At 42.9% G+C, this 27,757-nt stretch overlaps 1 protein-coding gene across 2 annotated transcripts in view; it reads right to left on the bottom strand.

The window, feature by feature from the left end:
• Positions 1–27,482, bottom strand: part of Vps45 (vacuolar protein sorting 45 homolog) — a 61,714-nt gene extending 34,232 nt beyond the window's left edge. For both annotated transcript variants that reach the window (XM_005356950.3, XM_026784077.1), the window contains exons 1-12: positions 27,303–27,482; positions 26,581–26,715; positions 23,699–23,759; positions 17,052–17,131; positions 16,048–16,116; positions 15,807–15,944; positions 15,153–15,263; positions 11,869–12,003; positions 11,396–11,509; positions 10,534–10,701; positions 2,084–2,242; positions 1,131–1,238 (exon numbers count right to left, since the gene is read on the bottom strand). In XM_005356950.3, coding sequence (XP_005357007.1) covers positions 1,131–1,238; positions 2,084–2,242; positions 10,534–10,701; positions 11,396–11,509; positions 11,869–12,003; positions 15,153–15,263; positions 15,807–15,944; positions 16,048–16,116; positions 17,052–17,131; positions 23,699–23,759; positions 26,581–26,715; positions 27,303–27,395 — 1,371 coding nt within the window. In that variant the 5' untranslated portion in view covers positions 27,396–27,482. The remainder of the gene's footprint in view (positions 1–1,130; positions 1,239–2,083; positions 2,243–10,533; positions 10,702–11,395; positions 11,510–11,868; positions 12,004–15,152; positions 15,264–15,806; positions 15,945–16,047; positions 16,117–17,051; positions 17,132–23,698; positions 23,760–26,580; positions 26,716–27,302) is intronic.
• Positions 27,483–27,757: the final 275 nt, after the last annotated feature.

The raw sequence follows: 27,757 nt of genomic DNA, 5'->3' as shown, positions 1-27,757 counted from the left end.
AAAAAAAAAAAACAAAAAAAAAAAATCTGGACTCTTTTATCTGTCTGGATCTCATTCTTTTGTGAAAATGTTAAATAATAGGCAAAGCAAACATAAAGAAAGGGCTGTGTGCAGGAGCCAATCAAGCCACGGGAGGTAGAAAAGCAGGAAACACAAGAGAAACTGCAGGTAACAACGAATTCTGAGCACTGTGGAGAGCAGGTTAGGGGAGAGGCAGCTCAGGTGATAAGATACCTGCTTTAGATCCTTCTACCAAGTAAAAGCATTGTACCTAGTGGAGCCCACGACAGCACTGTCAACCTGACAGACTCTAAATAACCTGGTAAACAGGCCTCTGGGCATGCCTGTGGGAAGCTGCCTTGACTGTGTTCATTTATGTGGGAAGACCATCTTAGTTTTGGGCAGGAATCAGCTAGTAAGTGGAGAAAGTGAGCCGGCAATGTGCAGTCTTTCGACTGTGGGCGTGAGTGACTGACTCCCTGGAGCTGCTGCAGTTTTGACTTATGGCAATGATGGCCTGCATCCAGGACCTGTGAACTAAACAAATCCTTTCTCCTTTAAGTCACTTTGTCAAAACATTTTCCTGCAGCACCAGGGAAAGAAACTTAGACACGCCCACTTGTTACCCCAGCACTGGGGACTGGGGGGGGGGCTCCCTGGAGCTCAATGGCCAGCCAGCCTAGTGGAGCCTGAAAGCCCCAGGCCCAGGTGTCAAAAAACAAGGTGGCTGGCTTCTAAGGAATGTTACCAAAGACTGACTTTCCTCTTCACACACACACACACACACACACACACACACACAAACGAGAGAGAGAGAGAGAGAGAGAGAGGGGGAGGGAGAGAGAGAGAGAGAGAGAGAGAGAGACAGACTAACAAATTTTAAATTACAAACGCAGTACAAAGAGCCGTGACTAACTGTTTACACAGTTATTTCCCACTCAGCTCCCTGACCCAGTGCAGGCCCAGTGCAGCCCAGAAGGCAATGTTTCAAGAGTTCTCTTAGATTTCGCTGGGTGGACACAGCACTACAATCAGGAATCTACTGTCAAGATCTCATCAGCTCATACTCAGACTCGGGATCTTTAATTGTTTTAGACTTAGGAAAGCACAGGAAAGGAAGCTAGCTCTACCTTCAGTCCTTTGAGAAACTGTTTGGTAATAGCCACAGCGTCTTTGGGGCTGAAGAGGTCACTTCCTCTAACCCGTTTGCCACCGTATTCAACAACTGCTGACACGAGCTACACAAGAAAAAAAGGAAACAATCTTTATTGCTTAGGTATCAGGAAGCTCACTTTATTAAAAATAACTTAATAACTTTATTAATTAAAAATGAATTCAGTAACAATGAAGACATGAGAGGACAGAACCATATGCCTTGTAAATAAACAGGATGATTTACCTGTAACAGACTTGGGCTTCATAAAATTTGGTGACAGGTATTGTGCTATGTTGTGTCTGTCCTCCCAGCCAAGCAGCTGCTATTAGGGAGCTTAGTTGCGCCTCTTGCAAAAGGGCTCTTTCAGTGGGGCATGTTGACTGTTTGTGCCCTCGCCTGAGTAAGCGGCTGCTACTTACCACCTGCTGTATGCACTGTAGCCCTTCCCAGAGGGAGGCAGAGTTGCCTTAATAGAATATGGCATCTGGGAGGGGCTACAGTGCACAGGGGGAGGGGGGACAGGGATGGGAGAACTAGAGAAGAAGACACCATCTGTACAGCTATGGGGAGCCCTCATCCTTGCTAGGTAGGTTTTCCAGGTATAACCTTTTGGGGAGGAGTACCCATACCCCTGTCCATTATCCCTCACCTATTCTCTGTAAGGAAGCCCAATAAACCAATTGGTTTCCTGGAGTAAACTTTGGTAGAACTGTCTTGGCTTGTTGTTGGACCCTTAGGAAGAGGAGTAGACATTACTTAAACCAAATCTCCCCCTGGGAAGGAATTTTAGCCACACAGCACATGCCAGTAATTCTAGCAACTGGGAGGCTGATAGGAGGGTGGTAAGTGTAAGGTTTCCCCTGGGACACACAGTGAGGCCCTCGCTCAGTTAAAATAAAACACACACAGGTACACACATCAGGTCACCTTTCGATACTTCTCAGAAACGCCCTTGCTCCTGAGGTCCACTAGGAGTCCTGGAAGGCTGTTACTGCTGTGGCGCTCATAATGCAGAGCGTAAAGCATCACCAGGCGAGCCGCGTCGAATTCTGTGACTTTAGGGTTCTGCAGCAGTCTCTTCACATTCTGAAGACAGACAGACAAGGTTAACCCTTTCACTTGAGTGAACTCTTGTGTAATGCCCTGGATCTGAAGCTTCCTGGGCGGTAGAGACACATCTCAGCTGACATGCGTGCAGGCCATCCTGTTTTAACTATAGAACAGCAACCGCTTCTTATTCAACGGAAGAGCTAAATAGGAATAATTCCTACTGTAATAGCTTTAGGAAAAATGAAACTGTTTAGCAACTGTTGCTCTTGCCTTTCATGACAGCCTGACTCATCTCCTTGGTGAGGCAAGGAGCACAGACTTCATCCACTGTAGCTGACAGAGTGCACAGGAGAAATGACCAGTCCAGTCAAAGACGGCTTTCTTCCTGTGCTGCTCGTCACTCTATACAAATAGTCACAAGTTGGGAGATTTACACAGGGCTGGGCTTAATCTTTAACAACATGCCTCAAAATAGTTAAGAGAGAAACGTGTGTCACAGCATGTAACCACTAAGTGGAGAGCGTACGATCTAAGAGGCAGGAGCTGAAAGCAAAGGGACAGAATAGTCATGTTTGGACTTTTTCATCCTCACATTAAGGGCCTTCCTACATGACACATATTTATATTTATTATACAGTAAAAGCACATAATTTAATTTAAGCCAAAACTACATTTTAGGCCCCCAGAAGGTACCATGCCAGGCATTGCTGGGGAACACTGATGTGTTTGGACCAATTTCTGTCCTCATTGAGTTCATAAACTCACTGAGGGATGAAACACACACACAAGCCACTCTGCCGCAAAGAATGCTGCTTCAAAGTGCGTTAGCTTAGTGACACTGAAAAATGTGGACACGAGTCAGTTAATGCAGAGGACATATTGGCCCATCTGTCAACTTTTCATTGTGGACAGGCTTCCTTATTATAAAAGAGGACAAAGTGCCAATATGTCAGTAAAGAAGAGACAGAAATCCTAGACAAGGGCTTTCTGACTTTAGGAGCTGCCACACTTCCCACCAGGTTAAGGATCCAGGGAAAGCGCAAAGGCAAACAAGGATGCAAAGATATTTCATTGCAATCAAATAAAAACAAAACAAACTCACAAATGACTGAGGAAGGCAGCCTGAGGTGGTATCTTCACTTTTGACAAAATTAATCTCTACAAAAAGTGAACAGTTTTAGGACTTTAGAGCCTAAAGAAAATATTAACCTCAAGAATAAGGCCGCGGAGATAGGCTGGGTTTTTGCTCCATGTGCAAAGGCAGATGAGCTACTGTGGCGCTATTACTTTAGTATTTTGGCTTTTTGTGACAGGGTATTACTCTGTCATCCAGGTTGACCTGGCACTTGCTATATGGACTTGTGGGGTTTCTCATGTGTATGCCTTCAAGTGCTGAGATTCCAGGTGAGCTACCACATCTGGCTAGGGCTGTTATTATTAGTGCTCCAATTACAAAGTTAGATAGTTTTCTATTATTTTTAAAGTTAGACTTTAAATGATCAGCTTATAGTCCTTCCCCCATAACTTTTATCCATATCTAGTACATAGTTTTATAGAATGTGAGCTTCTTGGGAGCAATGTGTAGTGCTATAAAAGCATTTCACCACCATCAGCAAAACCCAACAGTTGGAAAATCACTGTAAGTGAGTAGGGGGTGGGGACAGAAGATGAGGAAGTGCTCTGGCTGCTGAGGAGTCAGGGAAGCCTTCATAAAAGAGGCAGCAATAGGGCTGCAGTGGCTGGGCTTAGAGCCACAGTTAGTAGAGACATGAAAGTCAGAGGAGGACGGGACAGAGTAGCAAGACCCCAAGAGGCACTGATTCTGGGGTCATAATAGTCGCCATAACTTAGCATGCTTTTAAGACCTTATTCCATTCTGAAGCAAGCTTGAGCCCTGAGAATATGCTCTCCTCACTACCTCTCAGCAGCCATGTCCAATATGCAAGAATTCTTCTATTTTTTTATTTTTTATTTTATTTTTATTTATTTATTTATTTTTGGTTTTTCGAGACAGGGTTTCTCTGTAGCTTTGGAGCCTATCCTGGAACTCCCTTGGTAGACCAGGCTGGGCTCGAACTCACAGAGATCCGCCTGCCTCTGCCTCCCGAGTGCTGGGATTACAGGCTCTAGACCCAGGCACAGAGACCAGAAGTACACAGGCGATGCACTCAACTAGAGAGTTCTGAGAGGGACCCCTGCTGCTTCTCCAGGATAATGTCTATCATAATCTTTAGGGGATCTAAAAGGGAGAAAACATCACTTAAACACTACACTCATAAGAATTTCCTTATTCTCTTCTTTTGTGGTAACTTTCCCACAGAATACAGCCCACTGAGGATATCTGTTAAAACATCCCAGTATTTCCTATCATAATGTAAAGACATTTTAGGGCAAAATTGATCAGATATATACATATATGTAAGCCTTCCCCCGCTTCTCAACCAGCCTGGCCAATTTAAAGCAGTGTGAACTCTCACTGGGTTGCTGCTCTGGCTCCTCTTCAGTGTCTGAGCTCCCTCCCTTGACGCCATCCTCCTTTCCCGGCCAATCTACCCAGTTTCCGGCGGTGCCATCATTGTCCTTTAAGCAGATCTGAAGTGCCCATGTAACTAAACATGGGCACTGCAGTGATGGCTTTGTGACCGCCTGTCCACGTCCTTTCTACTCACCTCTTCTGTGTCCTGAATCTTGTCACTATCTTCCTTAAGACTTCACACTGGCGGTAGACTTCCTGGCTGGACTCTGCTGTCCCTTTAGGAACCTGGCTCAGACCCTCCTTACGAAAAGAAATGTACAGGTACAAGCTGTTCTTGCTTCTCTTTCAGCTATGCAGTCCTTGGAAAAGTGGGGTATTTTTGTTTGCTTGATCCCATGTCATCCTTGGACCTCTTTTTGAATTACTGCCCTTGAGACTACCTGGCATGTCCACTTGACTAACAGGGCGAAAGTAACGTGAGGATTTCAGGATTCTAACCAAAGAAGAGGAGAAGACAGGGTCTGTACATGGTGTATTTATTTGTTGGAAACAACTGATTTTTATGATGGATGTTTGATTATTCTTTTTTAAGATTCTCTAAGTCTTGCCACTATAAACAGAAAAAAGGGCACTACCATATAACAATGGCTGGGATGATGAACAAACCAGCAAATTACTGTCTACTTAAGAAGTCAGGATTAGGGAGGCAGAGGCAGGAAGATTTGCAAATTTAAGGTCAGCCTGGTCTACCTAATGAGACTCTGAAAAAACAAAAGTTAGGATTGTAGCAGTGAGATGGAGATGCGTGTCTCCAGGTCTGAGGATCTGAGTCTGATCCCTTAGATTACCCTTCCACAAGGTGGAAGACAACCAACTCCCACAAACTGTTCTCTAATCGTGCCCCCCCCCCCCAAGTAATTAAATAAGGATGAGCTGGTAAAAAACAAAATGAAAGAAAACAAAAACTGTTTATGCTCTGGTCTTCCAGACCAGTAAAGCAAATCCAGAGACCAGTAAAGCAAAGCAAACACACTGTCTTTGGTGGTCAAGTTTCAAAAAGGAGCTAACAGGCCCTTCAAAACCTCAAGTGAAACAGCTCTTTCCTGACATCTAGAGAATCTTCTGTTGTTGAAGGCTGACTATCACCCTACTTCTCTGTTTTCTCTTATCAGAAGCAGCATTGCAGCACATTTTTTATGACATAAAAACATCTAAATTATTGTGCAGATTACAGATGAACTCAGTGGCTATGGAATCTCCCTCTTATCCAGTTCTAGTTCAGTCTTTAGGATCCCCTCCTCCACTGTGCGAATAACAACTAAGCAGCAGGTGAGGACAGCGAGTTGGGACAGCAGAGGGCTCAGCAAGCTGCGGGAATCCAGCGACTCTTCCTAGCAGTCGCTGGGGGTCAGACAGAGTGCTGGGAAATGGTGGGATGGACTCCCTTCTGTGGACACGCACGTGCTCCAGTGGTCGCACACCACATGTCATTTCTAATGAAGTTCTTCTAGATCAAACTCCTGTTAGTTTTTATGTAAGTGGTTAGAAGTGGCAGAAATTTATAGATTAATTTTTCCATGGGATGTACAAGCATTTTTTCTTTCCATCATACACTTTCTATTCAATAAAGCAAACCCCATTTCTATTCAATTCATTACTTCATGATGTTACTATCTAAGGTCAAGTCATCTGGGGTTGGGCCCCTGGCATCTACTCACAATCAAACAAAAGTTCCCTTTATGGACTATTTAAATCACTCTGCAAAGAAATCCTCTGCAGTCGGGAGAGCCCAACTGCTGCAGCCTGTCAACTGCTCCTGTCAACTGCTGCTGCCTGTCAACTACTGCTGCCTGTCAACTACTGCTGCTGCCTGTCAACTACTGCTGCTGCCTGTCAACTACTGCTGCTGCCTGTCAACTGCTGCTGCTGCCTGTCAACTATTGCTGCTGCCTGTCAACTGCTGCTGCCGCCTGTCAACTACTGCTGCTGCCTGTCAACTGCCTGTCAACTACTGCTGCTGCCTGTCAACTACTGCTGCTGCCTGTCAACTGCTGCTGCCTGTCAACTACTGCTGCTGCCTGTCAACTGCTGCTGCTGCCTGTCAACTACTGCTGCAGCCTGTCAACTGCTGCTGCCTGTCAACTGCTGCTGCTGCCTGTCAACTGCTGCTGTCAACTGCTGCTGCCTGTCAACTGCTGCTGCTGCCTGTCAACTGCTGTTGCTGCCTGCCAACTGTTGCTGCCTGTACAACTCTTATTTTATTTTATTTATTTTTTTGTGCTGAGACAGGGTTTTTCTGTATAACTGTCCTGGCTGTCCTGGAACTTGCTCTGTAGAACAGACTGGCCTTGAACTCACGGAGATCTGCCTGCCCCTGCCTCCCAAGTGCTGGATGAAAGGCCTGGCCCTGTACAACTCTAACACCCCACAAAAAACCTTAAGAATATAAGTTCCAGGGCTGGAGAGATGGCTCAGAGGTTAAGAGCATTACCTGCTCTTCCAAAGGTCCTGAGTTCAATTTCCAGCAACCACATGGTTGCTCAAAACCATCTGTAATGGGGTCTGGTGCCCTCTTGTGGCCTGTACGCAGACACACAGATAGAAAGTTGTATATATAATAAGTAAATAAATATTTTTTTTTAAAAAAAAAAGAATATAAGTTCCAAACAGTGATAAGATCATAAATAGAATCGTTCCTGTTTGTTTATTTTTGAGACAAGGCTCAGGCTGGCCTCAAACTCATAGCAATCCTTCTACTTCATATTCCTGAGTCCTGGGAATATATCATGAGTGATAGGCTAGAATTCATATTTTTTAAAGTATATATTATCTTTTCCTTTTAAAAAGTACAAAACAAAAGCGTCATGCAAAGGATTGTAATAACTCTTTCTAGATGATTTCCCTATGGTTGAGAAATGTGGATAAAAACACTAGACATCGACTAGTGATTAATTTTGGGTCTATCTTTATGAAGACTACTAAAGAAACATAAGGAAATTTAAATTTAGTTAGGGATAAAGTTTTTTTTTTTTTAATTTAGAAAGGGGCAGAAAACTAAGTTCATTGAAATCCCCAGGAATACTTTTAATAGGGTAACAAAACAGCTATAGGGGGCTGGAGAGATGGCTCAGAGGTTAAGAGCATTGCCTGCTCTTCCAAAGGTCCTGAGTTCGATTCCCAGCAACCACATGGTGGCTCACAACCATCTGTAATGAGGTCCGGTGCCCTCTTCTGGCCTGCAAGCAGAAAGAATATTGTATAAATAATAAAAAATAAATATATTAAAAAAACAGCTATAAACTATATTGGTGAGGCTATTTAAAGTAAGTTGGCTCAGTTAAATATTTTATTTTACACCTCTGTAAAAGATACCATACAGTGACTTGGAGTGAGCACCCATATGTACCGCTACCATTCAGTTCTATTGTGTGTAAAACTGCTTGGGTTAAGGACACCAATGTCCTCATTGCGACATAGAAACCTGAAGCTGCTATTCCTAGCATAGGGGGAAAGTCATTTTCCCAAATATATTTGGTCAATATCCTATCACCAAAAGCTCGGTCAGTATGGCCCCAAAGCCTGTGCTACATCCAATACACCTGGCTGGTTTTATTTAATTCAGTACAGGAGGAGAAGGTAAGTTTTAGAATATGGGGCCCTATTACTGAGGAAATGTGATTGTTGGAAGTGGCTCAGAAATTATGACCTCTCAAAAGGCTTATTTCTAAATTATCTTTTCCAATGGCATCAAATACAGATGAGTCATTTTGTCCCATCATAATGATTTCAGTATTTCTTGGGAACCTGGAGTTACCGCTTTATTTGAATCTATCACTGACTGCTTCCTCTCTCCTCTGTGACTCCCGCTGGGCTTGCCCCTTAGAACTTATTACTGCTGCTTTTCACCTCTCATGCATCCTGAGTAGACTCAGTTTTCTACAGCCCTGCTTTTGTCCTGCTGACTTTCATTTAAGGCCCACATCAGCTCTCTGCCTATCTCAGCAAGCAGACTCTTAAACACTTCTAAAGTTGGTTCCTGCTTACTAACTCAATTTTCCTCCTATTTCTCTTCTGCACCTAATAGGCCAAACTGTTTATTACTTCCTGCATGCCAATGTAACTTTGCTTTGTTGTTATTCCTGACTGAAATCCTCCTCCCAATTCTAGTCATTCCTCACAGCCCATCTCAACATTTCTTCTCTAAGAAAAGTTTCCTAATAACCTGTCTATTTATGGTCAGAATCACAGTTTTGATTTAAGCAATATCCTGAAACATTATGTAATTTTTTCTTATGTTTCAGTTTTGTCTACTCAACCAGACTACATATTTCTTAAGGTTAGTGTCTGATTGTATAATTTTTATTTTAAAATCCTCTGGTGACTCCCATCATTTTAAAATTGAAGCTCAGCTGGGCAGTGGTGGTGCATGCCTTTAATTCCAGCACTTGGGAAGCAGAGACAGGCAGATCTCTGTGAGTTCGAGGCCAGCCTGGTCTACAGAGTGAGTTCCAGGACAGTTCCCAAAACTATAGAAAAACCCTGTCTCGAACAAACAAACAAACAAAAAACAAAAACAAAACACACACACAAATTGAAGCACAACCTCCTTTCAATACCACAAACTGATCCTTCTCTTCTATCATTGTGTCTGTCTCTCTCTTGCGAGTGTGTATGTGCGTGTGCATGTGTGTGTTCAAAGGGATTGAACCTAGGCCCTTGAGCACACCAGGCAAGTCCTCTACCATTGAGCTGTAGCCCTTGCCCTCAAACTATCTTTCTAGTTTATCTAAAGATCATTCTTCAGCTTGTGCTCTATGAGGTGCCCAGTATGGTGCCCATGTTTTTACAGCTCCACGCCTGTTTCTTCCCACTCAGAGTGCTGCTCCTTCTTACTCTGCGTGGTGTGACCTCTCTGTCCAGGACTAGTTTTCACATCTTCCTCAGCAAGAACCTGAAAGATCACCACTGAGGAAAACAGGTGTTCCTCCTCTGTATCTACATGTGCTTTGGTGAAAGCCTTGGTTACATACTTACTACATGAGATTACAGTACTTTATCACTTTTACATGTATGTATGTACTGGTTAGTGGAATATGTACACGTGTTCAGTGTGTGTGCACACAGATGCACCTGCATGTAGAAGCCAGAGGCTGAGGCTGGGTACCTTTCCTTGATTGTTTTCCACAGGTCTTTCACTGGACCCAAGGCCACCAACTGGTGAGACTGGCTGGTCATCAACCCCCCCCCATCTGCCTATCTCTCTGTCTCCTAGAGTAGGGATTAGAGGCGTATACCACCACACTGGTGATCGGAACTCAGACCCTCATGCTTGAGCGTTAAGCGCTTTACTTTCTGAGCCATCTCTGTAGCTGACAATTCTTTAAAGTTGCTTTCTTTCTTCTTATAGTGTGAGGCACTGAGGAGAAGGGTGGTGTCTTATTTACCTTCATTCTTCTACACCCTTACTCATCATAGCGTTTATATGTAGCATGTTATCATGTTTGTGAAATGAAAAGCAATCTTTAGTAACTAATTCCTTTTCAGTGGTACTGTGAATTGAACAAAAGGCTACATCTTCACCTTTTTTTAAAATTTGTTTTGAGGCAGGGTCTGGTCTTACTAAGTTGCATGTTCAGGCCTCAAACTTGTGATCCTCCTGCCTCAGCTCCCAAGTGCTGGGATTATAGCTGGTGGCTACCAGACTTGGCTTATACCACCTTAAATGTGTTCATAACTCTGTGGTAAGCCAAGTTCCATGTTGGCGGTTGGCAAAGAAGGGTTACTCGCCTTTGCAGTCTCTCTGCCCGGTACACCGCTCACACGCAGTAGGTGCTCACCCAGTTAGACTGACCTGGAGGGCACTAGAGTGGTCATTCTGACAGGCCAGTTCTTGTTCAACCTCAGAAACCTCCAGCAGGTTCCGCTCGCTGACCAACCGGGACAGTTCTCCGACCACTGTCACGTGCTTTGAGACAGTCCCAGACATCTTCTTGAACTGTGGATAATTCTCAACAAAGGCCTGTCATGGGAGAAACATTAATGGGAGATGCTATTACATTCCAAACAAGAATAGGCATTTGTAAAGAAAAGATTGTAAAAAGCTGGGGTTCCTTTCCTGCCCAGGGTAAGGTACCCATGATTCTCAAGCACATGGCATTTATTATTCTTAAGAAGAGAAAAGCGGTTACATCTCCTTAAGGTCTTTATAGAGGCCAGACATAATGAAGAATGGAAGGAAATACATGATTATGATAGATGTGTCATCATGCTATTATTAAAGAGAAACTTGTAGAAAATGTCTCAGACTAAAGAAAATGACTTGCTGGATGTGATGAGCAGTGCCCGTAATTCCAGCGCTTGGAGGTGAGACGTGAGTACTGCCACGAGCTCCAGGCAGGTCCACATGGCGACAGTGTGGTCTAAGGAGTAAGTGCACCTCACCAACAGAATAGAACAACACTAACAAGGAGCTGGGCTGATAGCCCAACATCTGGAATCCCAACACGTGGGAGGTGAAGGCTGGACCTCCCAAGCTTGAGGCTAGCCTGAGCTACGTAGCAATGACTAGACAGTCTCAAATACCACAATCCACCCTACAAAACTTACAAGCAAACAAGAATCAAAGTAGAAATTAGACCTGGAATATTCCAAAAATGTTGCCGACATAAATAGTTCTGAAGACTCACAGGTGAACATCTGTGTGAGTGACTTACCTTCATATCTGCTATGGATTCTAGCTTTTGCTGTTCTTTTGGTTTCTTCTTCTGGAAGTCTTCCATGAGATTCTTTATATTGCTACCAATCTCTGCGAAGTTCAGGTACATGTTCTATGAAAAAGGAAGTCAGAAAAAAGTTCAAAACTAGCCGATTTTCAGACGTCATAAAAGAAGTAAAAAGAATTCTGAACACAGACTGGAAGGACAAATTCCATTTTAGTTACCAAGTCTGGCTATTAGCCAGGACACTAGTGATGAATACTATTATTATTCTCACAAAGAGCTACCAGAAAGGAGGGAAGTCAGTAACTATGTAAGCACTCGAAAAAATACTGCCAAGGCCAGCACCCAAGTCTTGCCATCCTGAGATTCAGCCTAACTGCGAGAAGTCTGTCACCCTTTCCCACAAACCCTCATGCGCCAGTACTGACACTTTACGTAAAAACAACTGAGAGATTAAAGTCACCTACATTCGCATAGAACTCGTCATTTTCAGCAGACAGGACCACCTCTCTTAAGTCTTTGCTGATTCCTGGCACTCTGGAAAGATCAATCCGGTTGTTGTTTATGCCCAGGAGTTCGTGGACCATGGCCTGGTATGTCCACTAAAGAAGTATGTCAAAAAGAATTGGCAAATGACAAAACATGACAATACCAAGTGTTTAGGAAAACAAAGAGTGATAATATTTTTAATAATTTGTTTCACACCAAGTTTCTCTATTTAGTTCATATTTTTATTAATACCTTGTTCTCTAGTAAGTATTAAGATTGTCATTTTAATTGCTTAAACACTCAAAATGCTTTTACTTTTATACTTTAGACAAAACGCAACAAGATTAATATTCTTGATAGAAAGAAAACAATTATAGTTATCATTAGCTTTTTGATTGTGAATTAAGAGTATATTTTTGGCTTCACAGATAGGGCTATATTGGTACTGCAGTTAAAAGCTGTACCACTTCCTGCACGCTTCTGTGGTTTTCTGCTGTCTGAGAAGTGTGTTCTTGCAGATCTGAGTGGTTCTATATTTATCCCGGGAACACTAATATTACCAGAAAAAAACCTTGCGAGTTAATCAAAACATTGGCATAATCAGACACTTGTCTCAGAATCCATTTTATCTTATGTTTTAACTAAGTATGAATTGTGAAGAAGGACTGAGTTCTAGCCTTTAATAACGTAAATCAGTTTGGTTAAAAACCAGAAAGGTAAAATGCCACAAAGCTGCCTTCTCACCATTTATGGAGAGTGGATTTTTAATAGGTAAGTATCTTTCAACAATTCACTATCTAGAATCCCCAAATGGTAGAGATGTTTATGTGTACATTTATAACTAAGTTTATTAAGAAGTAATTTAAGGAGGTTGGAGAGATGGCTCAATGGTTAAGAACACTGGCGATTCTTCCAAGGACATACGTTCAATTACTAGTACCCACATGGCAGCTCACAGTTGTCTGTAACTCCAGTGCCAGGGATTCAACAACCTTTTCTGGCCTCCATGGGCACCGGGCACACTTGTATTGCACAGACATAAACTCACACAAAGCACCCATACATATTTTTTTAAAAACAGAAAACATTTAAGATGTATTAAAGTCCTTTAAAATTTGTTTATTTGTATGTGTATGTGTATGGATGCCTTTGGAAGCCAAAAATGGGTATCAGATCCTACGGGCCTAGAATTGCAGGCAGTTGTGAGTGGCCCAAATGGGTATTGGGAAATGAACTTGGATTCTCTGGAAGAGCAACCTATGCTTTTTTAAATTATTAATTTTATTGAGCTCTGCATTTTTCTCTGCTCCCCTCTCTAGCAACCTGTGCTCATAAGGCCGAGCTATCTCTCTACCCCAAAAGAAGGTGTTTTATGGCCTAAAAGATTTGTCAAAGAGTAAGACGGCTCAGTGGTTAAGAGCACCAGTCACTCTTCCAGAAGACCTGGGTTAATTTCCCAGCACCCACATGGCAACTCACATATGTCTGTAACTCCAGTTCTAGGGGAGCCAATGTCCTCTCTTGCCTCCGTGGGCAAGAGACAGACAAGTGGTGCACAGACACAAACATGGGCAAAACACCCACACACAGAGAAGAAAAGAAAAGAGAAAGAAAGCAAAGGAAGGGTTTTTTTAACCTCCAGAACAAAGTAGTCCTGGACAGATGGGTAAGGTGGAGCGCACACACCACTCAGAGGAAAAAGAGCAACCCACTGAGTGGGAAGAAACAGGCATGGAGCTGTGAAAACATGGGCACGTACTGTGCAGCTCTGCAGAGAGGCTCCTGAGAAAGCCAGTTCCCTTCGGGCGTTGACAGTGATAGAGCAAAGTGGACGTTGTCGTGGTGGCTCTACCACAGAGCTCATTCTACACGTAAAATCTCTTTTCTCCTCTCTTCTTGATGTACAGGTTTGAGGACAAGAGACTGTCTTTTAACCTTACATAGAATACTTAGTTTACTACATGGCACATCACAGGTTCTCAGTGAAACTTGTTTTTCTTTGGGATATAGAACTCATAGACAATTACTTTTCTGCTGTTTTAAAAAAGACTTACTTTTTATTTTTTTCATTATGTAAGTTTGAGTGTGAGTTTGGGTATGAGTACAATGCCTGTTTTAAAGACCAGGTAGGGCACTGGATTCCTTTGGAGCAGGAGTTAAACGTGGCTGTGAGCTGCCCAGTGTGTGGGCTGAGAACAGAACTCAAGTCTTCTGCAAGAACAGTGAGTGCTCTTAGCTACTGAGTCATTTCTCTCTCCCCTCCTCCTCCCCTTCTCTTTCTTCCTTTCGTGGCCAGATGTTACCTCACACTACAGAGGCGTTCCCTTCCACCGTGGACTACCCTAGCTGACGTTACTCTGTGCTGAGAAGAAACTGAGCTGGGGATGACTCCTCTTTCTCTGCATCCCAAATCTCCACTCACAGACCTAACTACATACAAGGAACTGCTTAAATTTGCAAAGAATAAACCTGAGCGGACACAGGCTGCCTTGGGAGTGTACTGTCTAAGACAGTGTCAAAACAACCAACGGTGCAACTCAGCAAGTGCAGCATGGGACCAGAGACAATGCTACACAGCTCGAGGGAGACAGCAAACTGCCCGGCTGAAGCAGTCTTTGAGAAGCTGCGCTCTGGCTTCTGAGAAGTTTCAAGGGAGAAGTGTTTTACAGGGAAAGCAGGGAACAGAAGGTATCCCAACGTCCCAGAGCTTAGACAAAGTCACTTTAAAAGCACAATGGCAAGAAATCATGCTGCGCCTCTGTGGCAGAGAGCTGGAGGCTTTCGGTGACGGTGCCTGGGTATCAAAATCAGGAGCGTCATTTTAGCCCAGTAGGGCAATGGGGAGCAACAAGGATTTTCAGGTCAGGAGCTGTAATTTAAGTTGAAAGCTGCCATTTAACAGCCTTGGTTTTGTAGGCTATAGATCGAAGAGAAATAAAAAGAAGGACCTGTATAAATGCTTGTTTCACTGTTACTGCAAGAGATGGGATCACACCTACACACGGGCAGTAAGGTTGGAAAAGGAGACACTGGAAAGTTGCCTGGATGAGAGTGAGGCAGCGGCTGAAGGGACAGAGAGAGAGGAAAGAGGCAGAAACCAGCAGGAATGATGGGGACGGAAAAGCAGGACACCAAAACACCAGAAAACATAAGGCATAAATCAAGAACAGCTGAAAACAAGGAGGTGAATAGAATGGATGCTATTGCCATATTTTACAGAGGTGCAAACCATCCTCCTTTATGTTAACAAAGGGTTCTGCACCTGGTTGAGCAGTGGGGTGATGGCATCGTCACAGCGATCTAGAATGAGAAGCAGCGGAGGAACCTCTGTCCGCCGGAATTCAAAGAGCTCATATTCTTTACTTATCACTTGCTGAAGAGAAAAGAGAAAAATAGCTTGGTTAACCCGGTAGCTCTAAGTAGAGCTGACAAAATAGGAAATGAATAAAAAAAACAGTAGAAGGTTTTCCACCCTCACGGGCCTCCCATAAAAGGACTCAAAGGTTTCATAAAGTTTTGTAGTACACTAGTTAAAAAACCAGGACTTGAAAGCCTACTTTAAAGTGGTTTAACTGTAAACAGCTGCGAATGTTTCTTAGGTTAAATCTAAGGGTCTTAGTGCCAATTTGTTCCTTTCTTATTGTTTTGAATTCTATAGCCATTTTTCTTTGCCAATAAAACTAACAAAGAAGATATTCTTTGTTCACTTTCTTTCTCTCGTTTTGTCTTTCATTCTTTTTTTTTTCTTTTTGAGATAGGGTCTTGCCTGGTGTGGAACTTTAATGTGTAGACCAGGCTGACCTTGAACCCACAGAGATCTGCCTGCCAAGGAATGCACCACCACGCCCAGCAGTTCAGGTATTTCTAGGGAAATGACTAGCCTTGAGGTTTTAGAACAGGAATAGGAGTACAGCACCTTAACACATTCTCCAAGTCTTTTTGCAGCCTCTGATGAAAGCTGATAGCGAATCATGGGGCACTTCTTCAGAGATAAGAGGAGAGCGGTCAGTCCTTGAGTTGTTCTCGACAGCTGCGCTGGATCCCAATTTCGGCCCTTTTGGTTAAAAACATATTAAAAGAAAATACCTTAATTTTCTCTAACTCCAGTTACTTGATGAATTAATTTAGCTTATTTTGAAAATCCTTGCCTTTCATACCTGACAGCAACCCAAAATATTGAGGGAAAACAAATGTGGATTCACAGCAATGTAATCACCATAAAATTCCTGCAAATAAAAAGTAAAAATCAGTTAATCCATGGACTCCGGCTGTATCAAGTTTTGTAATCAAATGGGAACATACAGGGTGAAAAGGTACAAGATGTTCAAATAATAATTGAGTAGCAGAAGGTATGGGGGAACTGAACTAACTATAAACACCAGCAATGATAAATCTTTTAAAAAGTTAAAGTATACACAACAATGTAAATTTTCCATTAGTAAACAAAATAAAATAAAACACCGCTATAGAATACACCACATTATATGCCCAGTGTATTCTTATGTAGGAGGATATGATTTAAAATAGGTTATTCTTTTTATATGTTTTACCACTTAGAATATCTTTTTGAAAAATTCAAAACTAGTTTGTTGCCTGTGAAGACAGTACTTTTCATGTAGGTGATAAATATATTCAAATATTTATGATAGATGTATTCTATAACACTGAACTATTAAAGAAGGAAAAATAACATTATACATGCTAATGTTATATATTATGTAGCATACAAAGTAAGTGCTTAGGAGTTTCCAAGTTTTAGCCTAGTGACAAAGTCTTTCATTAGCTCCCAAAGTATGGGCCTCTCAAAGAGAATGTTAAGACATCTCACTCACAGCCTTTGATTTTATTCTCTCCTAATCAGGCACAATCTTACTCATGAAGGTTTTTAAAGTAAGGTTCATAAACTATGATAAACTAACAAAGAGCATACTTGACTCTGTTCCCCAACTGTGAAACTGTCCCCCAATTCATCAGCCCACTCTGGTCCTTCCCACTGATTCCATTCATTCTATTTCTAGGCGATCTAATTTCTCCTTCAAATTCTGTAAATGTTAGTCTATCTAGAATGTGCACATTTATTTTGTCACAGCACTTCCTTATTTTTAGACTGAAATAGTTTAACGGGGACAATACAAGGGAGGATCCAGGACCCACACTTTACCTGAACTTCAGCCACGACTTCCTGCTCATCGGCTTCAGCTAACGACTTCACGTCACTCTTGCTGATCACGTTACTGAAATCTGAAACAGACACGCCGCAGTTGGCCCAAATGGCACCAGTGAAGTTTTGCTGCAATTAGTCTTATACAGGCCCCAGGCAAAGCCTAACAAATCAGGGAAGTTGGCACACACTGTGGCACATGTCCAAGTCACGCACCTTCAGGCTGGAATGAGGAGCACAACAATGTTTAAACCCAAAAGTGAATACTTAAAAAAAGACCATCAGGTAATGGCCCGATCCTATAGCCATACTAACGAATATCTTGCATATCACCATAGAACCTTCATCTGGCGATGGATGGAGATAGAGACAGAGACCCACACTGGAGCAATGGACTGAGCTTCCAAGGTCCAAATGAGGAACAGAAGGAGGGAGAACTTGAGCAAGGAAGTCAAGACCGGAAGGGGGGCATCCACCCACTGAGACGGTGGGGCTGATCTATTAGGAGATCACCAAGGCCAGCTGGACTGGGATTGAAAATGCATGGGATAAAACCAGACTCACTGAATATGGTGGACAATGAGGGCTGCTGAGCAGCCAAGGACAATGGCACTGAGTTTTGACCCTACTGCATGTACTGGCTTTGTGGGAGCCTAGCCGGTTTGGATGCTCACCTTCCTAGATCTGGATGGAGGGGGGAGGACCTTGGACTGCCCACAGGGCAGGGAATCCTGACTGCTCTTTGGACTGGAGAGGGAGGTGGGGAGGGGAGTGAGGAGAGGGGGAGGGAAAAGAGAGGCAGGGAGGAGGCGGAAATTTTTAATTAAAAAAAATTTAATTAAAAAAAAAGACCATCAGGGCTGGTGAGATGGATCAGTGATTAAGAGCACTAGCTGCTCTTCCAGATGTGTCACCATTAATACAAACCCAGAGACAGATATTGGGGTTCACCCTGAAGGTCAGAAAAGCAAAACAGTCAGCCACTGACTCTTACCTCTACCTCAGTTTGAAATGGTGATTCTGCCTCCAGGAATCTCAGAATGAGATGGAGACTGAGTGCTGTCTTCTCCCATCTTATATTCCTCCCTAGTGCTGGGATTGAAGGTGTACATCAAGACTCCCACATTCTTTGGCAACCTGGTGTGGCTATTGGGATTAAAGATGTGTGCCACCATTGCCTTGTCTGTAAGGCTGACCAGTGTGGCTGTTTTACTCTCTGATCTTCAGGCAAGCTTTATTTATTAATATACAGATGGAATATCACTACATTCAGAGGACCCAGGTTCAATTCCCAGCACCCACATGGCAGTTCACAACTGTCTGTTAACTCCAGTTCCGGGGATCTGACACCTTTGCACCAATGCACATAAAATAAAGTCAAATAGATTTTTAAGAAGATGATCATTGACGGTATCAGAGGATGCTGCAGCTCAGACTGTTACCTTCAGTGGCAAATACAGGGAAGGAGTAAACTTTTACCCTACTTTACATGTAAGCTGTATCAAGTAACAGATGAGGGAATTTTTTAATAGAAACATTCCATCTAAAAACCCAATGGAATGTGAATGATAGAATAATTCCATTTTAGGAAGCCCATTCCTCTGCAGTCCTGCCCCAGGCACAGAAGAAGCAAGATGTGACTGCCCCGCTGAATAAGGTACTGAGCCACATGGCTAACACAGATAAGAATAATGGGCTAATATAAGTTATAAGAGTTAATAAGAAGCCTGAGCTAATGGGCCAATCAGTTTATAACTAAAAAAAAAAAAGACTTTCCTTTCAATTCCTATCAAATAACCTATAAACATTGATCTCACTAACAATATCACTAGGAGAAATGACCAGAGAAACCATACAGCACTACCTTTTAGTATTCTTTTTTTTTCAAGATGTATTTATTATGTATACATGTACTGCTTGCATCTATCCCTGCCCATGAGAAGAGGGCACCAGCTCTCATTACAGATGGTTGTGAGCCATCATGTGGTTGCTGGGATTGAACTCAGAACCTCTTGAAGAACAGCCCGTGCTCTTAACCTCTGAGCCATTTCTCCAGCTCCACCTTTTAGTATTCTTGCCAAAACTTAATCCATATCAAGTTCTTTATCCACTTATAGATACACATGGATAGCTTGTATAACATGAACTTTAACCTGAAGGAGTACTAGAACTACCCAACAGTGATGAAATCAGGAAGCTCCAGCCTGTAGGAAACATAACTGCTTCCTCAGTAAAACAGTTACGTGGAAGAAGAGGACCTAGAGAAAATTAGGAGACTCAACATACTGACCAGTAAGGTTTAATATGTGGATCTTACTTTGATTCTGACTCAAACAAAGAAAAAAGAGAGGGAAAGAGAGAAAAGAGAGAATTTGAAATCTGAACACTGACTTGAGTTCATGAAATAGGAGTTACTTTTCATTTTTACTAGATGAATCTATCTCTATTAAAGATTCATACTGAAATATTAATGGATAAAACGTATATGACAGCATAGATTTGTTAAAAAACTATTGGTGGGCATAAAAGATGGGAGCATAGTTCAGACAAGGTTGGATGTGGCTGGGACACTAGGATTTATCTATTTTACTTAAATGCATTTGACATTTTCCATAAAGTTTTTGAAATATTTTTTAAATAAAAGGGGTCTGTTAAATAAGACATATAGATCTAAAATAATTAAAAATGAGATGAACAGAAGGCCAGTTTAGTATTAACTTAAATTGTGCTAAAAGTCTGTATTGAATAAAATTACTGAATACTAATTTATTTTAGTTTACTTTAACCAAATAAAATTCCAAAATTGATTGCCATATCCTAATTTCAAGTTTATACTTTATACAATTTAGTAATAATGTAATTTTTCTTCTGCTTTATAGATTTATAGCCCAAATAAAACTATCTTCATAAGTATTAGACTTACTAGCCTTTGCTACACAGGGACACTGTGTGGAGGAAGTGAGGCTACATGACCCCATTCCATTTTTTAGCCAAGAAACTCAGAAAATGAATGCTTCTATTATGTATTGACTTAAATACAGAAGGCAGGGGCAACATATAAATTATATATACATTTCTAGAACTGAGGCTGTACCTTGTGATTTGACTTAACTAAAATGACTATACATGGCCACATCAGGAAGTAATGCTTCAGACCCATGGGAAATTAGCAAAGCCTTGCCTTGTGGCTCAGAGGATAGCAAAACCTTCCTCTGGTAGGAGTTAGAATGTTGGCAGTGTTCGCTGGGCAGTGGAGGCACACGCCTTTAATCTTAGCACTCAGGAGGCAGAGACAGGCCAATCTCTGTGAGCTTGAGGCCAGCCTGGTCTACAGAGTGAGTTCCAGGACAGTCCGAGTTGTTATACAAAGAAACACCTTGCCTTTAAAAAAGAAAAGAAAACAAACAACCGACAAAAACATGTTGTCAGTGTGTACCAAAGACTAACATCTGCAGCTCGCTCCTCCAGATGTTTACAGCCTGAGCTGTTCTCTCTACAGAGATCTCCTAGGAAACTATCTACACACAGGGCTGTCGCTCCTCCCTGTCCATAATAAACTCACTGAGGTTCTGGGTTGCTGCATCAGTGTGCACGCGGCCCGTATGACCCATCTTTTCTCTACAGATGTCTTTGTGTGCATCCTTTCTTTGTCTCCTCACCACCCTGAGGCTTCCAGGACCATGCTGCTGGGTGGAGGCAGACATCTATCTGTAGTAGGGAGGACGCTGTGTCCCACTGCCCGGCTAGCCCTGAAATAACCACACAGAAACTGTATTCATTTAAACACTACCTGGCCCACTATCTCTAGCCTTTTATTGGCTAACTCTCACATATTAGTTTAACCCATTTCCATTAATGTGCATCACCACTTGACTGTAGCTTACAAAGCGACTGTCTCGGGCAGGAGAACCATGGCATCTGCCTGACTTTGCTCTTCTTCCCAGCATCCAGTTCTGTCTTTCCTGCCTACCTAAGTTTCTGCCCTATCAAAAGGCCAAGGCAGTCCCTTTATTTAAGCAATGAAAGCAACACAAATACAGAAGGACCTACACCACCTATCACACTGGCTAAAGTGGGCATCAGCACCATCAACACATTTGTGGGTAGGGGCAGACACCTATCACGCTGGTTAAAGTGGGCATCAGCACCATCAACACGTTTCTGGGTAGGGGCAGACACCTATCACACTGGCTAAAGTGGGCATCAGCACCATCAACACATTTGTGGGTAGGGGCAGACACCTATCACGCTGGCTAAAGTGGGCATCAGCACCACCAAATGACTACAGGGATGCAGAGATGCTGAGCTGCCCTTTCATTGCTAGTGTGGATGTGAAACGGTACGGTCACTCTGAAAAATATTAACCACACCACTACCATGTGACCCAGTACGTGTGCTACTGGCTGTCATTCACACTAAATAGATGAAGGGTATGTCTGCCTGGAAACCAACAGGTTTATAACAGCCGCAATCCCAAGCAGACACATGGGAACAGCCCAGATGCCCTTTGGGGGTGAGTAGTTAATGAACAGATAGTAGAACCCTACTCAGATCTACAACCACCCGAGAAGTATACGCTCAAGGAAAAGAGCCAGCCCCCAAAGTGGTACACTGTTCTGCTTACAGAAGACTCTTAGAATAACAAAGGTTATGGAAAGAAGAGAGTAGCAGCTGCTGGGTACAAGTGGATATGGTCAACAAAAGGGCAGCTAAGGGACCCTCGTGGTGATGGATCAAAGCCTCTGCCGCCTGTGCCCCAGTTACTATCCCGGTTGTGACACTGTGCTACTGTTATGTTGATTGCTACATTAGGGGAGACTGGGTAAAAGCACTCCGGATTCTGTGGGTTTATAACTATGCATCGCTGTAGTTTGTTTTCTGTGCCAATAGCACAATATCACTGCCATCTTGGCTCCGAGTTCTAGTTCAAGCTTTAAAGGCCGCATGTAGTGAGGACCTTCTTCCTGGCAGTGAAGTGCAGGGCATCATAGGGTAATGGACTCTCTTAGGACATTAATCCATCAATCATATGGACAGATTAATTATCTCTTACAGTATGATCTCAATATTTCATAGGAGATTAATTACCTCTTACAGTCCCATCTCAATATTTCATAGCAAGATTAAATTTCAACATGAGTTTGTTTGTTTTGCGGGGGATAAACCATCAGACATGTGAATCTGCACTTATTTTTACATAGTTTAATTTAAAAAATAAAAGCTATGACTATTAATAAACAAAATGTAGGATGAGAAACTATTAAAAATACTTTTACCTGTTAGATGGTGTAAAGGATCAAGTGAAATAAAGCATGACACAGCTCTTTATAAAATCTAAAATATCATTTAAAGTTAATTTTTGGCATTATTATTATTTGAGACAGGGTTTCTTTGTGTAGCCGTGGTTATCCTGGAACTCACTCTGTAGACTAGGCTGTCCTTGAACTCAGAGATCTGCCTGCCTCTGCCTCCTCCTCCTGAGTATTGGGGTTAAAGGCGCATCACTACTACCCTGCTAATTTTTGGCATAATTAAATAGTAATATATGGTAAAAGAAATTTGTATATTCTAGCTAAGATGTACTAAAATATAAATCTAAGACTTAGACAATGGTCTAAATTCCCAAAGCTTAAAAGCCTCTTGTGTTCTTTCTTTTCTTTCTTCCTCTTTCTTCCTTCCTTCCTTTCTTTTTTCTCTCTCTCCCTCCCTTCCTTTCTTCTTCCTTTTATTTTATTTTTTAAACAAGGTCTGTCTATGTAGCTTTGGCTGGCCTAGACCAGGGTGGTCATGATCTGCCTGCCTCTGCTCTTGAGTGCTGGTCTTACAGGCCTTGCCTAGGCACCCTACTTTCTAGGTGCTAAATTTGTAGCTGGTTTTGGAGCCAGCACCAGACTTTTCTAAGTCTACAAAGAGCAATGCTGACACCTAGAGGAGACCAACTGTAACTTCCATAGCCAAATGGAAGAAAATTCCAAATAAAGTTTGAGTAGGCATGAACCTCAGAGTCTCCCTATGCACGCCCCCATGTGGACACACAAGAGGATGAGCTCATCTGGTGTAAAGACACATTCTTCACATTCTTCATTATCCAATAAACCCACACACATGCTTTCCCCAAGTAAATTAGTTTCTATACCTCAATTCACAGGTGAAACACGAGAGTAAGTAAACACTCTGGTGGAGGAAAAGCACGAGATTTGGCTACTTACAACTCCTGGCTCATACATCAGCCTTAAAGCTAAGCATTGATGAGGGGAAACTGTTATTTTGGTTTCAGAAAGAGAATGATGGCCACTACCTAATTTTAAAGGTAAATCATTTTTGTTTTGTATAAATATTTGCCTGCATGTACGTCTGTCCACCATGTGTATGCAGTGTCTGTGGAGGCTAGAAGGTGTAAAATCTCCTGAAACTGGAGAAGATGGTTGTGAGCTACTCTGTGGGTGCTGGGAATTCAACCCTGGTTTTCTGGAACAGCAACCAATGTTCTTAACCACGGAGCCATTTGTCCAGTCCCTACACTATTCTTAATATTTTGAATATACCAGCTTTTAAGTGATACATTCAGTGAGCTTTATGATACAGCTGCTAATGGCCTAGTCTAGCTGGATACACACATGACTAAAAACGTGAGCCAACATACTTACAAATAAAATAAATACTGTATTTGGGTCTTCGGAGCTCCTGGATCAGATAATCCACATTCTCCTAGAAAACAAAGAACAAATGGAGCATGAGCAGAGCTGTCTCAGTAAAAAGTAGTCAGGGCTGGCAAGATGGCTCAGTAGACAAGAGCCCTTGCTGCCAAGTCTAATATCTGAGTTGAATCCCAGGCACCCACACAGAGGGAGGGGAGAACCGGCTTCTGCAGATTGTTCTCTGGCTTCCATAAATGTAAATTCAAAAACTAGTAAGTATCACAATTTACTGATTGATTTACTTGGAGTCTAACAGTATGCATATCTATTGGGTAATGAAGGATGCAAATAAGACATTAAACACATAAGGATGTTAGATACAATTAAATATACATATATGCTAAATATCAACTATCTGCATTATCTTGGCTAAATTAAGGTAAAACTAAAGGACATGTGAAATATAGCATAAAATTGCTAACTGCAAATCTGCCTCAAGATGCTTATCAATAAACTATATTAATCTGATCAAGTTTCTTACTTAGAACACCAAAATGTGTGCAGTTCTTTAAAAACAAGAAAAAATATAACTTAATCATATTCACTTTGGCTTTTAATTTATTGAGGTCTAAGAGTTCATAACTACAATATTTATGAAGTATTTGTATCAGCCCATGACTCCTTCTATAACTACATTAAAAGCAAAAAATTCAGTCCTTTTAAGACTTATTTTTAAGTTTTGTGTGAGTGTGTGTGTGTTTGGGTGTGAACGCACACACCCTTGCTCCTGGAGGAGGAGGCATCAGACTACAGGGGTGGTTGGGAGCTGCCTGACATAGGTGCTGACAAACCTGAGTCCTCTGAGCAGTACATACTCCTAACCAATGAGCCATCTCCCCTTCCAGTTCTTCTTATAAAGCCAAACATTAGAATTCGAATCACAGACTATTCTAATGAACACTTGGTCTGTTTTCAATACAGAATATATGGTTAAATTTCAAATTAAATCAGGCCCTAAAACTAAAATTTATGGTAGCAAAGGCCCTGCTGCTTGAGTGTGTCACTGTTAATATCCTTTAAACAATTAAAAATTTTAACTTGTGCCAATAGTGTTAAAAAAAAATAGTTCTAAGAAATGCTCACTGCAACTGGGATGGTGTTGAACACAAATCCCAGCACTCAGAAAGCATAACCAAGAGGATGTGGGTTTAAAGTCAGCCTGGATGACAGAGTCAGACCCTGCCTGAATGCAAGCAAACAACCAAACAGAAGTATACAATGCCGACTTAACGGGGAAAAGGTTTTACACTGTCATTCAAGCTACAGAAAATGTTATCTTTATAACATTTCTATTGTGTTATTATATTTATTGAGTGAGTGTGTGTGCAATGTGTCTGTGGGTGCACACAGGCTGGAAGGATAGAAGAGTGTTGGGTATCCTCCTCTATCACTTCCTGACATTCATTTGAGGCAGGGTCTCTCTCTGAGCCTAAGGCTCCCATTTCTTGGCTTGGTTGGAAGCCAGCAAGTCCCAGTGATTTTCTGGCTGCCACTCACTGCCCTTGGACCTGAGTGAAAGGCATATGGGGATGCCTAGCTAGTTATGTGAGAACCTTGGTTCTCTTGCCTGTGCAGCAAGTGCTTCTGATTGCTGAGCCATATCTCCAACCCCTTTTGCTTTTGTTATTGTTTGAGAGAGAATCTCATGGAACCCAAGGAGACCTCAAACTTACTATGCAGCTAGACTCTGCAGCCAACAAGGAAGGACTCTGTTTTTACCATAAGAACAATGAGAAGTCACCCGGGGTTTCAAGCTGGAGGACATAATCAGGCTGCCGTTCTGGAAAGTACACCATATACAACAAGCGTGATAAAAGCACACTGGAGTTGACAAACATGAATATGAGACAAGAGAAAGCAAAGCCAAGGATGGTGGCAGACACAATCCTAGCACTTGGATGGCAGAGGCAGGAAGACTGTCACAAATTTGAGGCCAGCCTGGTTTTCAGCATGAGTTCCAGGTTAGCTAGGGCTCCATGGTGAGGCCCTGTTTCAGGAAAGAGAGAGAGAGAGAGAGAGAGAGAGAGAGAGAGAGAGAGAGAGAGAAGATGTTAAAAAACAAGACATAGGAAAGTTTTGGGGGGCAGAGAGAAGAGGTGGTAAAGAGATCTGCCACCAAGGCCGACAACCTGAGTCTGAGTCCTGGGACGCCACAGGGAAGGAGACAACTGAGTCCTGCAAGATGTTCTCTGAGCCCCACAGGCAGCCTGCGGCACAGGCCACCCCACCCCATCCCCACTCTATGTTTTCATTAGAAAGAAAGGACGGAAGCCAGATTTGCAAGACGATGGACAAAAGCTGAGGAAGGGCTCAGGAATAAACATGTAGAGAATGATAAAACGGCCCACTTGGCTCGCAGGTCCATACGTGAGCACAGGAAGCTAAGTATGTAAAGAGAGACCAAACTGGTGGGAGGAGGACCTTTTCCTGTTGGGCACTGGATTTAACTGTTGAGTAAGACTGAGCCGCGAGAGGAGTCACTGGGTAACTTCCCCTTGTTTTTATGATAAAGACATACTCGGTCTTAAGCAGAGACGGGATTAAGATGATGAAGGTTCAAGGCAATCGGGGCTGTATGAGAGAGTGACAGTGGCGTTCAGTCCAGCGTCACGTGGGGACAGCCATCAATCTAAAAAATGTCTTGAAGGAGAAACTGGCTGTCGGGATGAAGGGAGGCATGGGAAGGAGAGGAAGAAAGGCCACAACTCTGACAAACAGGGCAATCCTGATGCCACAGATGATGATAACACAGATTTATTTTGCCTTCTTAATGCGTTCAGATCAGTATTCTGCCTTTGCCCGCGGAGATGGCAGCTCAGTTTGTGGAGTACCTTGGTAGGTCGAAGAAAACAGATGGCTTTTAGGTGTTTCATGACCTCTCGGTTTTGAGAATCAATTCGTTCAAAGAGGTATACTTCCTTCTGAAGAATCTCTGACTGTGTGTAGACCATACTCACTATACCAGTCTGTAAAGAAAAAGAATGAGCCAAGATTACACTAGTCCAGACTGAAACAGTCATGCTTCAATAGTTAAGCTTTTTTCCCATTAACACTTGCCTAGGTAATTTAAATGCTAATACACAGAAGACTATTTACTGAACGTCCAAAACAGGTAGTGATGTGTTGGAACGAAAGCCTGCTCTCTGAACATGAACAACTCAGAAACTCCAAAGAGGATTTCCTCCATCCCTTTAAAAGCACCCCCCCATCCCTTTAAGTTGGGGCCAACAAATAATCTGTCATTCCAGTGAGCCCCAACAATTTACTTTTAAAAACCACGTTGACAGGGTCACCCTAAAGTCTTCCAAGTGGTCCCTGTGACCATTAACAACTTCTTGGCAGAGACTCTTTCAGGTACGAGAAGTCTCTCGGCACCGGTCAGTGCCGGTTACACTACACACCCGCTGGGAAAGCTTTAGACAACTTTTCCAGGGCCGTCCAGACAGAACTGACCGTCGACATTAAGGCAACGCTAAGACCCGCAGTGCACGGGGACCAGCAATTCTGAGGGAGGGCGGGTTCCTTCACAAACGCGGAGCAAAAGCGAACTCACCGTTTCCTTATCCATGAGAAGTACCTTCATGCCGGGCCCGCTGTCCTCTATCATTTTGGAAATATACTGCTTCACTGCAAAAACCACGTTCATAGTGGCGAATTGACAGGCGCCCCACAGCCCTTCCCGCCCCTTTCCCTGGCTGAATTAACCTCAGGCCTGTTGGCTGGGTCTCAGCTGCTTCCGGTCGGCCAAGTATTGGCTTCCGGGAGTCCGGGTAGCTCCGGTACTGGGAATTGTAGTTCCTCCGCGGAGTCGCGGACCCAGACTCGGCGGCCACGGGCCGGGGTCACTTCCGACCCGCGTCGGGTGTGGAGTGGGAGGCATTGTCTTCCCTCTGACAGCCGCTGTGCTGGCTTCTGGCTCTGCGTGGGGAGGGCTTGGCGCGTCGCGGTAGACAGCTACCATGGAGCGTGGCTGTGCTGTTTACCGAGCACCCTTTCCAGAGACGCGTG

Source organism: Microtus ochrogaster, chromosome 21 (assembly GCF_000317375.1).
Source record: "Microtus ochrogaster isolate Prairie Vole_2 chromosome 21, MicOch1.0, whole genome shotgun sequence".
NCBI lineage: Eukaryota > Metazoa > Chordata > Mammalia > Rodentia > Cricetidae > Microtus > Microtus ochrogaster.
Note: the sequence above shows the minus strand (reverse complement) of the source record. Positions and strands in the feature narration are given on the sequence as shown.